Below are 14398 nucleotides of genomic sequence, written 5' to 3' on the forward strand. Positions count from 1 at the left end.
AGATTTTACCTCGGTGAGTTTTACCTCACTGTGTCCCAGTAGTTATTATAAGAAATGTGTGTGCTCCCAAATTGCAGTTTGGGATGGCAATTCTTTAGTTCCTTGACAAGCAAATAAAATGGTGATGGTGCAGGGAATGGTATGTTTTGACAACGTATGGATGACAGTGCTTTTAGGAAAAAAACATGAAAAATGCGCTCGTATTATTTACTTCATTCATTATTTATTGTTGAATTTGCTTCTTTAAAAAATAGATCTCCCAGAGTCACAAAGCAATTAGTTTATAAGCTGAAATTCAATTTCATCTGAGAAAAAAACATAAATATTGCACTATTGAAATATATAAATGCTGTTTTGACTATTAAAATGGAAGCAAAACTTTGAAACTGATGTTAAGGAAGAAAATTCTTTTTTCTTTTCTTTTCTTTCTCAACTTGTCATGTTTTCTCAATATCCAGTAGCTCAAAGAAGGCTTCTGTATTAGAAGATCAGTGGTGTGTGTGTGTGTGTGTGTGTGTGTGTGTGTGTGTGTGTGTGATTGGTGGACAAGGCAGGCGCCGGGAGTTGGGAGGAGATGAGACCACCAAAAGAATAACAAAAAGATGCTGGATGATTTTGGATCCATTTTCGTCTTTCTTAACATTATATACCTGAGCTTGCCTTTCTTACAAAAAGTTGTTTCCTGGATATTGTCACTTTCTGAGAGTGATCACACAGCAGTCAGCAGTGGTGACTTCGTGATCTACAGCATGTGAAAGAGCTGCTTGTTTTTATTGGAATAGCTATATCTATCTTTTATCCATTATGTTACAATTGAATCTCTGTCAAAATAGTGTGTACAGAATAGTGTAATCTGTAGAATTTGTCTGTGATCTAAGATATCAAATATGAAGTGACATTATTTAACTTGTCGCTGTGTTTAGAACCTACTACAGTGCAAGGTACACAGATGGTGTTAAATAAATGCTTGCTGATCAACCTACTTCTGACCCCTTGGACACATTAATTCTCCCCCTGAAGACTGCAGAGCTTCAGAGTGTGCAGCCGGTCGGCCCCGATGGTGTGGAGCTGACAGAGGACAGCTCCCTTTGCGTCCTGCTGAGTCCTCAGCACCTAGAATGGGGCCTAATGTGTCGTAGGCACTTGGTAAATCTTTGTCAAAGGATAAATGTGCCCCTTCCTTTTATTAGTTTCAATGAGGAATTGCTTATCTGAAGCTCACCCGGGATCACCATCGATGTGTTTTTTTTAAAAATAACCAATTAACGCTTCAGAGTAGTTGCTGCTGCTTCTGAAAATGAGACACTTGAATCAGCTGCCTTCTAAGTTCCCTTCCAGATTGGCACAGACCAGTGTTGTTACTGGCTCTGCCCTACTTCTTGCCAATGCTTAGCCCCAAACCACACGATTAAATTCGCACTCATCCCAGGACAGAAAAACTTGCCATCTCCCTCTTACACAGATCTGCATAAGGGAGAATTATGTTTTTGTCCTTTGCTAATGAAAAGGTTCTTTACATGCTTAGAATTCGATGGAATAAAAAAAATGAACAGACTAAATTTTTTCTTCTAACTGGTATTCATTTCTAGGTCTTGGTGCCCAGACCGCACTGTTTTTCAAGCAAGAAAGTATATTGCACAATCTTTGGAGGATAAGTACACAGAACCGGTTATCTTAAATCTGGAGAAAACTTGGGAAGAAAGTGATACACGAACACCTCTAATATGTTTCCTGTCCATGGGTTCCGATCCCACGGTTCAAATTGACGCATTGGCCAAGAAACTGAAGCTGGGTATGGTCAACAATCTGTGAAATTTAGCAAAACCTTCACATACTTGCCTCAAATTTTGCCTTTCATAATTTCATACCTGATTCTAGAAATAGATCCATAAAAACTGAGTTAGGAAAAAAAACAGTAAACTCCTTCCTCTTTCCTCCCTTTTCAGAGCTCCTAGAGTAAGGGCCTGATAGCGATATCTTTGTACAGAGAGGAACACACTCACCTACCGCATCCTATTTTTCTTTAGGTTGTAAGCAGGTGGCCGTACTATGTGGATCGTATACTAGCAAGAATGAACACACAAGAGCAAATTTTATTGCCATGTCTATATAAAATTACAACAAAGTCTATTTTTTGTCTCAAATTAAAACACTATAACCATTATTGTAATGCATAGCAATTGGGGGTTCACTCATTCATGCTTTCATTCAATAACCATTTCAGCAGACAGGCAGTGTGGTAGATTCCGGGAGTATTCATTCAGAGATGAATACAGTGTCGCTGGGAAGATAGACATGTAAACATGTGATTGAAGACCATGTGACGACCACAGCAGAGGCCCGTAGACATGCCCGGTTCCAAGATCCAGAACTACTCAGACTGCAGGGGTAGAGGGGAAAGCATCACACTGAGGATATGATAAGTACATTTTACCAGGTGGGTTGGTGGGAAATAGAAGGAAAAGTATTCTGGAGGGAGGAGACAGGGCAAGGAGTTATAAATACATAAGTGGTGAGAGCAGTGATTGGGTCATCAGGACTAAAGGACAAGGACCTGCATGATGCAGAACCCACCTTGATAGGACTGAGCCATCCTCTTATACGATGGCTGTTTAATCTGCTCTTCATCCTCTGAAAAGCTGAATGTTGTTGGAATTGCCATTGGGATCTTCCAGGTTCATTGGTAAAACAATACCTTGTCAGGTTAATTCATTCATGTCTTTATAAAGATTATAAAAGTGATTGATTATGAATCTCTAAACCTACCCTATGCAATAAAACTTACACTGTGTTTATTATATAGTTAATATGAACATGACATAAAATCAATTCAGTTTTCTCCAGGTATTTGCCATCTCCCTCTTCACTAAGAAGTTACTAGAAACCATTAGCTTATTACCATAAGCATGATCTATGTTCACTCACACTTTTGTCATCTTCACTTTGTTCTGGTCATTGTTACCACACCATTCTATGTTCTATACGGATCCATGTTTGAATGGCTCTTTTGGCAACTGCTCATGGTTAAGTCTCACTAACCACCTTTAAAGTAGGCTGTTTTGCTCTGGTATTTAGAGGACTGCAGCATGTTGGTCTTCTGCATTGGTCTAAAAGTGGTGCTGCTTTTACAGCCTTGTAGTTTACAAATGTTTGTGCGGATCTATGGGTCTTTGTCCAGCTGCTTCTATGCCCCAGTTCTCTCTGCATATAGGTTCTTTTTTTGCTGTGTTGCCACAAAGCAATCTCTGTGTGACAGAACTCATGGCCTCTGGTGGCTCGTGGGCTTACATGTTCAGTAAGTTCAGCACTCCCAGGGAAACTCCCCTACTTCCTTAGTCACAAGTCCAAATATCTAGGGAAGAAATTCATTGGTTTTTCTTTGGTCATGTGCTCCTCTCTGCACCAACCAATGAACTGTTGCTGTGGAGATGGGTTTATAGCAGGAATCACATATATGGAGCTAGAGTAGGGGGCATTTCTTAGAAGAAGATACTGTTTCTAGAAGAAGAGCATGTTCCACTAGAATTACCATTTCAAATGTTAATAATGTTTTTGTCTAAGACAAAGGTTTAGACAACAGAATTTAAAAATTCAAGGTCTTCTGTGGGAGAAATTATAACTGAGAAATTATGACATTAAATAAATACATAAGGCCAGAATTGTGCTATCACCTTTAGTGTTGTTACACGTTATACTGCTTTGCTTGGCAAGTTGGTAATTTCTTACTAATACTTTGTTTTTCCAATGATTGTTCAAGATCCTTTTATCGGTTACTTTGTTAGGAGAAACAAAGTAGATTTGATTTTAACACTGAAGGACCCAATGAATTATACAGAATTCATAGGTAAATCATTTTTGGGAATGTTAGGAAGTCATACCCTGTTCATTGCTTTGGGTTAAAAATCCCACAAATAGGTGTGAAAATGAAACTATTATGTAGATGGAATAACATGTTAATCTAGTCCCAACTAGAAATATTTATATGGATATATGGATAATAGACAATCATAGAATGCTCAAGGTAAATAAGACTGGAAATCTTGAAGTTCATCTACCTTATACACCCGGAGAAACTAAGATCTGGAGATAAGGCCAGAAAGATAGTTGGTGATCGATCCATTTCAGGACTCATCTCAAGGCTTCCCAATCCCACTTCAGTAGTCCTTCTCTTTAATTTCCTCTCACTGCCTTTATCGGATGAATTAACCAGTTACCTGACAGCAACTTGAGGGATGGGAGATAATTTTGCACAAAAGCTCTGGGTACCTGGGCAAAGAAAACAGATGGATTTAGCTTGAGAACCCTACTAGGAGCCTGGGTATAGAGAGAGGGGCTGAGAGGAAGGGTGGCTTTGAAAATAGAATCCAGGAATAGAGACAGTGGAAATGTAATGGCTGTGTGCGATGTCAGTGGGATAATGGATGAGGGGAGGGGGATTGATACAGTGAGGGATATAAACGATAAATGTCTAACTATTACATTGTTTTGTGCACCAGAAACTAATAAAAAAATAATAATAATAAAAAAAGAAAAAAAAGAAAATAGAATCCAAGCACAAATAAAAAAGAACAACCAAATGAAATACAAACTCACAAATATACCAAAGTATAAATTACAAAATGGGTATAACAATGTATACAGATGAAAAATTAAAATAATAAGAGAATGGTATGCAATTATGGTAATAAATTTAAATATCTCAATTAAATTGATGAGTTTGTAGAAAAACAAATTTACAAAATTTTCTTTGAAAAGATAGAAAAACCTGAACAGACCAATAAAAATCAAGATGAAAAAAATTAGAAGTTTTAAATTTTTTACCTCAGCAAAGACTGGGTTTGGATGATTTTATATATATATATATATATAATTATATCAAAGGATATATATATATATATATCCTTTAAAACCTTCACATACTGCCATTTGACTACATGGATGGATCTTGAGATTATTATACTAAGCGAAATAAGTCAGACAGAAAAAGTTGAGAACCATATGACTTCACTGATATGTGGTATATAACTGAAAGCAACAAAGGAAGAAGACAAAGAAACAAAAACTCATAGACACAGACAGTGGTTTAGTGGTTACCAGGGAGTTGCGGGGAGGGGGAGTGGTAAAGGGGGTCATATATGTGGTGATGGAAAGAGAGCTTACTCTGGGGGGGTGAGCATACAATGTGATACACTTGAAACCTATGTAATTTTACTAACCATTGTCACCCGAATAAATTTAATTAAAAAAAAACTTTGCTATGCTATATTCCATTCCAGAACGTAGAAAAAGAGGATAGATTTTCCTCTTCATCTTAAGGGAATAGTATTAACCTGATATCAAAAATAGACTAAGATAATAACTGCATAAAAGAAAGAAAACCACAGATTGATCCTACTTATAGAAATATAAGGATCTTAAGTAAATGCAAGCAAGAAGAATTTAGTGCAACATTATAAAAATAACACACAAAAATAATATTAATGATGTGCCTTGACCAAGTAGGAATGCATGGGTGACATAAGAAAGATATCATAATAAAAAATCTTATCACAGCAATAAGTGACTTTCCCTTAAACTATCATATTATTACCTTGATAGATGCTAAAAGGCCCTATCTCCAGACTTTAGTTTCTCCAGGTGTAAAAAAGCATTTTATGAAAATTCAACATTTGTATTTGGCTCTTAAAAAGTAAGAATAGAAGAATATTTTGTTAATGTGATAATGAACATGAACCTCAAACATCAACCTCATACTTATTGATGAATGCCTACAGACACGCCCATTAAAGTCAGGAAGAAGATAAAGATGTCTGCTACCGCCACCCACTGCTATTTACTATTGTTGTGGAAAATATAGCTAGGGTGTTGTAAGAATCATAAATAAAAGATATAACTACTGGAAAGGAGGGACAAAAATCATCATTATTCTCAGACAGTGTAATCGTCTAACTAAAAAACACAAATGAATCAAGTGAAAAACTATTAAACTTAACAGGATAGTTTAGTAAGGGCTGGTCACAAAATAAATATATTAAAAATCAATGGAGCATACTTGTAAAATAAAATGTAAAAATCCCATTCACTATGGCAATAAAAATAAAACTAAGAAATAATTTTTAAAATACCCATTAGAAGAAAACTATAAAACTTTCTTGGAGACATAAAAGTAGGATAGAATAATGGGGAGTTAAACCACATTCTCAGAATAAAGATTTAATATTGTAAAGATGTCAATAGTCTGTAAATTAATCTATAAATTGAATGCAAGTCTAATTGAAATTCCAACAGTATTTTTTTTTCTAATGGGATAATAGAGGGGTCTTAGATCATCTAGAACAATAAATGGACAAGAATAGTCAAGAAAGCTTGAAAAGGAAAAAGAATAATGGGGAATGAACACCACCAGATTTTAAAAACTTTTATCAAATGGCAATAATTTGATCAGTGTAAAACTGGCTCAGTTGATAAACAGATCAATGAAGCAAAATAAAAGGTCCCGAATTAGACTCTAGTATATGTAATAGCTTAGTCTATGACAAGATTCATATTTCAAATCAATGGGGGGAAATGAATTAGCCTGTAAACAGTGTAGGGATAGCAGGTAAACTTTAGAAAAAAGTAAGAATTTTACCTCACATTAAACCTCAAGGTATATTCTAAGTAGAATAAGATTTATTTTTAAGGTTTTTATTAAAATGTAGCTAACATACAATATTAGTTTCAGGTGTTCTCAATAGTTATTCAACATTTATATACCTAAAGAAGTGATCACCATGAAAAGTCCAGCAACCACCTGACACCGTACCATGCTATCACAAATTTATTGACTATATTCCCTATGCTGTACATTACATCCCCATGACTTACTGGTTTTATACCTGGAAATTTGAACCTCTGATTCCCTTTCACTTTTTCCCCCCATTTTTATTTTTCAATTACAGTTGACATTCAGTATTATTTTAATTTCAGGCATACAGCATAGTGGTTAGACATTTATATGCGTATAATTTAACAAGTGATCCCCCTGACTAGTCTAATACCCACCTGGCACTATACATAGTTATTACCATTTTATTGACTATATTCCCTAAGCTTTACTTTACATCCCCATGACTATTTTGTAACTACCAATTTGTACTTCTTAATCCCTTCCCCTTTTCACGCATTCCCAGCACCCCTCCCATCTGGCAGCCATCAAAATGTTCTCTGTATTTATGAGTTTGTTTCCGTTTTGTTTGTTTGTTTATCTTGTCCTTTAGATTCCACATATAAGGGAAATCACATTGCATCCGTCTTTCTCTGTCTGACACACTCCACTCAGCACAGTACCTTCTAGGTCCATCCCTGCTGCTGCAGATGGCAAAGACCTATTCCCTTCCATGGGTGAGACATATTCCATTGTGTATATGTATCACCTCCTCTTTATCCATTCAAAGGACACCCAGGCTGCCTCCACATCTTGGCCATTGTAAACAATACTGCAATGAATACATGGATGCACACATTGCCTTGAAATAGCATTTTGGGTTTCTTTGGATAAATACTCTGAAGTAGGATTACTGGGTCCTTCTTTGTATTTTATTATAGCCTTTGTTTTGTTTTGTTTTGTTTGTTTGTTTTCTAAAGATTTTTTATTGGGGAAGAAGAACAGGACTTTATTGGGGAACAGTGTGTGCTTCCAGGACTTTTTCCAAGTCAAGTTGTTGTCCTTTCTATCTTAGTTGTGGAAGGTGCCGTTCAGCTCCAGTTGCCTTTGCTAGTTGCAGGGGGTGCAGCCCACCATCCCTTGCAGGAGTCGAATCCAGCAACCTGGGGTTGAGAGGATGCGCTCCAACCAACTGAGCCATCCAGGAGCTCAGCGGCAGCTCAGCTCAAGGTGCCATATTCAATCTTAGTTGCAGGGGGTGGAGCCCACCATCCCTTGAGCCGGAAGTCGAGAAGTTGAACCGGCAACCTTGTGGTTGATAGCCCACTGACCCATGTGGGAATCGAACCGGCAGCCTTCGGCATTAAGAGCATGGAGCTCCAACTGCCTGAGCCACCAGGCTGGCCCTAGCCTTTGTTTCAAAGGCTATTTTGTCTGGTATAAGTATTGCTACCCAAGATTTCTGTTTGTTCTTATTTTCATGAAATATCTTTTACCATTCCTTTACTTTCAGTCTATGTGTGTATTTTGATCTAAAGTGAGTCTCTTGTCGGCAGCATATGTAAGGGTCTTGTTTTTCTTACGCATTCAGCCATCCTATCTTTTGATTGGAGCATTTAATCCATTAGATTGAAAGTAATTGTTGACAGATATGTAATTATTGCCATTTTATTATTGATATTTTTATTTTTTAATTAATTAATTAATTAATTAATTAATTAATAATTATCTATTGTCCTAAAGAAGGCCCTCTAAGATTCCTTATAATTCTGGTTTGCTGTCAGTGAACTCCTTTAACTTTTTCTTGTCTGGGAAGCTTTTTATCTGTCCTTCGATTCTAAATGATACCTTTGTTGGGTAGCATAATCTTAGTTGTAGGTTCTTACTTTTCATCACTTTGAATATTTCCTGCCATTCCCTTCTGGCCTGCAAAGTTTTTGTTGAGAACTCAGCTGACAGTCTATGGAAGCGCCCTTGTAGATAACTGCTTTTCTCTTGCTGCTTTTGAGATTTTCTCTTTGTCTTTAATCTTTGGCACTTTAACTATGATGTGTCTTGGTGTAGGCCTGTTTGGATTCATCTTGTTTGGGACGCTGTGCTTCCTGGGCTTCCATGTCTATTTCCTTTGCCAGGCTAGGGAAATTTTCCATCATTATTTCTTCAAATAGGTTTTCCATTCCTTGCGCTCTCTCTTCTCCTTCTGGTACCCATATGATGTGAATGTTAATATGCTTGATGCTGTCCCAGGGGCCCCTTAAACTATCCTCAGTTTTTTGGATTTTTCTTTTCTGTTCTTTTGCTATCTTATCTTCTAAATTGTTGATTCGATCCTCTATTTTATCTAATCTGCTGTTGAGTTTCTCTAATATATTCTTTATTTCAGTTATCATATTCTTTATTTCTGACTGGTTCTTATGTTTTCTACTTTTATGTTTCCTATCTCTTTGCTGAAGTTCTCTCTGAGATCACTGAGCATCCTTATAACCATTATTTTGAACTCTGCATCTGGTAGATTGCTTATCTACATTTTGTTTAGTTCTTTTTCTGGAACATTATTCTGTTGTTTTATTTGGGACTTTTTTTTTTGTCTCCCCATTTTGTCTCCTCCCTGTGTTTTTTTCTATGTATTAAGGAAGGCTGCTATGCTTCCTGGTCTTAGTAGAGTGACCTTATGTAGTAGGTGTCCTGTGAGGCCCAGTGGTGCAGTCTCCTTGATCACCAGAGCTAGGTGATCCAGGTATGTCTGTTTTGTGGGTTGTGTGTGCCCTCCTGTTGAGCCTTGATATTGTCCCTTCAATGGTAGGGACTGACCCTTAGGATGATTGGTTATGAGGACTTGCCATGACTACAGTGGAGAAGCTATTGTTCAGGGCCTCCCCTGCAAACCAGGATTCACTTTAGCCAGGCTCTAGTGCCTCCCCAGTGTTCCTTTTGGGTGTGGCAACCCTGGAAGTGACTGGGTGATGCTCAGGCTGAGTCCAAAGATAGCCACCAGGCGTGCCAGCCCTGGGGCCTCCTGGGAAGGGGCCCACTGCAGGCTAAGTTCAGCTGCCGCCTGTGCCTGCCCAGAGCAACCTGACATGAGCCACAAAGCAATCCACAGATGGTTGCCACCCACACAGGCATGGAGGTGACTTGAGAGGCCAAACAGCAAACCAAGGCTGGCTGTCACTAATGCCGGGCTAAGGGCTGGTCAGCCAGATGTACAGGACACACTCAAGGCAGATGCTGCTTGTTTGGATTTTGTGAACCTTTGAGAGATTTTAGGAATGTCCATCTTATAAGCCAAAGCAAGTTATTTGTATGGAAAAGCCACTAGAAGTGGCTTGGGTGGGATGGAGTCTCAGGAAATCAGGGTGAAAGAACAGTGCTAGCCAGGTAGATGGAGACTTAGATATGGCAGCTGCCTGTGTCTGCATGATGGGATGTGGAGGGCTCAACAAAAAAAAACAATGGCTTCCACCAGCTCCTCCACTTGAGGTAAAGCTGCCCCTCCAGTCCTTGCCCTGAAGCCAGACAATTCAGTTGCTCCCCATATGTCCCTGGCACCTTTTGAACTGCTGCTCTGGCACTGGATCTCAAGCAAGTGCGTCCGTCAGTGAGTAAGTCCATGCATAGGCCCTTTAAGAGGAACTCCTGGAACTGTAGTCACCCTCCTTAGCCACAATTTCTGCTGGTTTTCACAGCCAGTGTTATGGGGACTTCTCTCCCTGGCACTGAAACCCTGGATAGAGGATCCTGATGTGAGGCTGGACCTCCTTGCTTCTCTGGGTGGTGGAGGGGGCGCCTCCACAACCAAGATATCCCTCCTGATTTTTAATGGTCACACACAAATGTGGGACCAGCCCGTTCCATGTCTCTGCCCCTCCTATCAGTCTTGAGATGGATCGTCTGCATGTCCTTAGTTGTAGGACTTTGGTTTATCTAGACTTCAGGCTATTCTCAATGATGGCTGTTCTGTAGTTTAGTTATAATTTTGATGTGGTCATGGGAGAAGGTAAGCACAGCATTTATCTACTCTGCCATCTTCTGATTAAGGTTTTAAATGGTTAAATTAAGCTACAAAAGAATGAAAAGCAAATATTGAATATTATGTACTATTGTGGTGGCTCAGATTTTCTTCATCATAATACCAGAGAGACAAGATAGATAGTTTGGATAAAGTTTGAAAACTTCTGTATGTCAAAAGCATGATAAATAAAATTAAAGCACAAACAAGGATAAGGGTATGGGTTAGAAATTACAGCATTCCATTTCAGCTGGAGACTCTGGCAGTCTATATATATATGTGTGTGTGTATATACACACATATATATATCACAAATACTCTTTAAAATTGCTTGTATGTTTTGTCCCAAGTATTATACATGTGTGAATTTCTCCTAAGATAATATTGAGGGATACACATCAGACTTATATGCAAAAATGTTTAATATAGTGCTACTTATAATATTCAAAAATTGGAAATATCTTAAATATACAAAAGGGTCATGATTGAATGATCAGCATAGTGGAACACTGTGCTGACATTAAAAACTGCTTTTCAATAATATTTAATGGCAGTAAAACGCTCACAACATACTGTTTAAAGGTAGAGTGTACCATATATGAGTGCATGTATATGTAATACATATTATATACAGAGGGTGCCAAAAAACAGTATACACATTTTAAGAAAGGAAAAAGCTGTATTAAAATTGTAATACTCAACATATACTGATAGCAAAAGATGAATACAAGTCATGGGTATACATTTTTTGGCACCCCTGATATATATATATATATATAATTTTTATAACTATATATATAATTTTTAATATAGATAGGTATACAATCCCTTATTCAAAACCCTTGGGATCAGATGTTTCAGACATCTGAGTTTTTCAGTTATTAGAAAGGGAATATTTCATATATAATACACTGCAGACAAGAATATTAATATCTATAAAGATAATGATAAATAGCCTCATGTTCGCTGAGGTCAGCTTTTGCCACTAAAATGTTTTTGTGGTAAGTCTTTTAGTTTTCAGAGTGTTTTGAATTTTAAAATGAGGGCAAGGGATTGTGGATTGTGCATATTTAAAAAGATTGGAGTGACAATCTCTAGGAAGGGATATTGGTGATTTTTATTTTGTTCTTTACACTCTCCTATATTTTCCAAGACTCTCATTATGAACATATATTGCATAATTACAAATAAAAAGTTTAAAAAAATAAGAAAAAGGAAAACTGAAAGAGACACAAGGCTAATTTTGGAAAGACATGGAAAGGCAGTTGAAATCTTACTAAAATCTCTCAAATACAAACAGCCAAGAAGTAAAATAAAATAAAATAAAATAAAACCAACCCCAAATCAGCAAAGAGTAATTATGCTGCATTACCTGCAGCAAGACTTCATACAAGACCCTCTGCATCCATCCCCTCTTAGGAGTCCCTCCCTTGATATCCGAGCAGACTTCTCCACCCTTTGTAGAAATTCAGCCTGTACTGCCTCTTACCTTACTGGACTCTGTCCTTTGAAACCCTTTCCCTCCTCAAGTGTGAAGCTTCTCACTTTTTCAGTGTCAATCTAGTTTTTCTAGACCATTCAGAAAATTTATTAACTATTTATTGACCTATGTTAAAACTGAAGATTACAAATCAATAACTTAACTGTTCACCTTAAGAAACCAGGAAAAGAAAGGCAAGCTAAACCTAAAGCAAGCAAAAAGAAGGAAATAATAAATATTTGAATAAGTAATGAAATAACAACAGAATCAACAAACAAGAAGTATATTCTTTGGAAAGATCAATAAAATTGACAAAACTTTGGCTTAACTGACCAAGAGTAAAGGAAAGACTAAAATTACTAAAATCAGGAATAAAAGAAGGGACATCACTATTGATCTAACAAAACTGAAAAAAAAAAAAGCTTATAATGGAATACTATGAACAAATACGCCAACATATTAGATAACCTTCATGAAACGGACAAATTGTTAGAAAGAGGCAATTACTGAAAGTGACTCAAGAATAAAAAATCTGACTAGAGTTCTAAGAAGTAAAGAGATTGATTTAGTAATGAAAAACTTCCAACAGAGGAAATACCAAGAACAGATGGCTTCATCGGCCATTTATACCAAATGTTTAAAAAATAACACCAATTCTTCTCAAACTTTTCCAAAAAATAAAAGACAGAACACTTCCCAACTCATTCTGTGAGATCAATATTATGCTACTACCAAATCTAGACCAAGACATCACAAGAAGAGACAACCAGTATTATGAATACAGAAGCAAAAAATCCTTCACAAAATACTACCAAGCTAAATCCAGCACTATACAAAAAGGATTTATATATCATGACAAGGTGAATTTATCCCAAAAATGCAAGGTTGGTTAAACACATTAAAATTAATCAATGTAATATGCCATATTAATAGAATAAAGGACTAAAACCACATGATTATCTCAATAGTTACAGAAAAAGTATTGGAAAAAAAATTCAACACTCTTTTATAATGAAAACACTTAACAAACTAGGGTTAAAAATCAGCTTCTTTAACCAGATAAAAAGCACCTACAAAAAACCCAGCTAACATCATACTTAATAGTGAAAGACTGAATGCTTTCCTCCAAAGATCAGAAGAAAGACAAGGATGTCTGCTCTCATCACTCTTTTTAGCACTGTATAGGAGGTTATAGACAGGGCAATCAGAGTAGAAGAAATAAAAGACATCCACACTAGAAAATAAATAAAATCATCTCTGCTTACAGATGACATGATTTTGTGTGTAGAAAATCCTAAGAAGTCCACCAAAAAAACTATTAGAGCTCACAAATGAGTTTAACTAAATTTCAGGACACAAGGTTAATATTTTAAAATCCATTGTTTTTCTACATACTAGCAAGAGAGATCCAAAATTGAAATTATAAATGCAATTCTATTTACAATATCATAAAAAATACCTAGGAATGAATTTAACAAATAACTGCAAGACTTGTACATTGAAAACTACAAAACATAGTTGAAAAAAATTAAAAAATAACTAAAAAGATGGAAAAACATTCGATGTTCATGGATCAAAAGATTTAATATTAGTAAGATGGCAGTATTCTCCAAATTGATCTACAGGTTTAACACACAGCTATTAAAATCCCAGATGCCTTTTTTGTGTAAATTGACAAACTGATCCTAAAATTCATATGGAAATATATGGGACCCAAAATAGCAAAACAGTCTTGAAAAGGAAGATCAAAGCTGTGTGACTCACATGTCCCAATTTCAAAACCTACTACAAAACTACAATAATCAAGACAATGTGGTACTGGCATAAAGATAGACATATAGAAGAATGGAATAAGATTGAGCGTCCAGAAATAACCTCTCACTTATATGGCCAGTTGATTTCCAACAAGGGTGCCAGGCTGTTCAGTGGGGGAAAGGACAATTTTTTTCAATAATTGGTACTGAAAAACTGATACATTCAAAAGAAAGAAATTCAACTGTTATATCACACTATATACAAATATTAACTCAAAATTAATCAGACACATAAATGTAAGAGCTAAAACTATAAAACTCTGAAAAGAAAACATAGGTCTAAATCTTTGTGACCTTGGGTTAGGCAGTAGTTTTTTAGATATGAAGCCAAAACCATAAGCAACAAAAGAGGAAATAGATAAATTGGACTTCATCAAAATTTGAAACTTTTTGTGCTTCAAAGGACACCATCAAGAAAGTGAAAAATACAACCTACAAAATGTTTGCAA

At 36.5% G+C, this 14398-nt stretch overlaps 1 protein-coding gene across 1 annotated transcript in view; it reads left to right on the top strand.

Moving 5' to 3' along the window:
• The window catches only part of DNAH8 (dynein axonemal heavy chain 8), a 335302-nt gene that overhangs the window by 262362 nt on the left and 58542 nt on the right, over window positions 1-14398 (top strand). Inside the window, 1 exon segment of the mRNA XM_033102419.1 lies at window positions 1590-1792. Coding sequence (XP_032958310.1) covers window positions 1590-1792 — 203 coding nt within the window.

This window comes from Rhinolophus ferrumequinum, chromosome 3 (assembly GCF_004115265.2).
Source record: "Rhinolophus ferrumequinum isolate MPI-CBG mRhiFer1 chromosome 3, mRhiFer1_v1.p, whole genome shotgun sequence".
Taxonomy (NCBI): Eukaryota; Metazoa; Chordata; class Mammalia; order Chiroptera; family Rhinolophidae; genus Rhinolophus; species Rhinolophus ferrumequinum.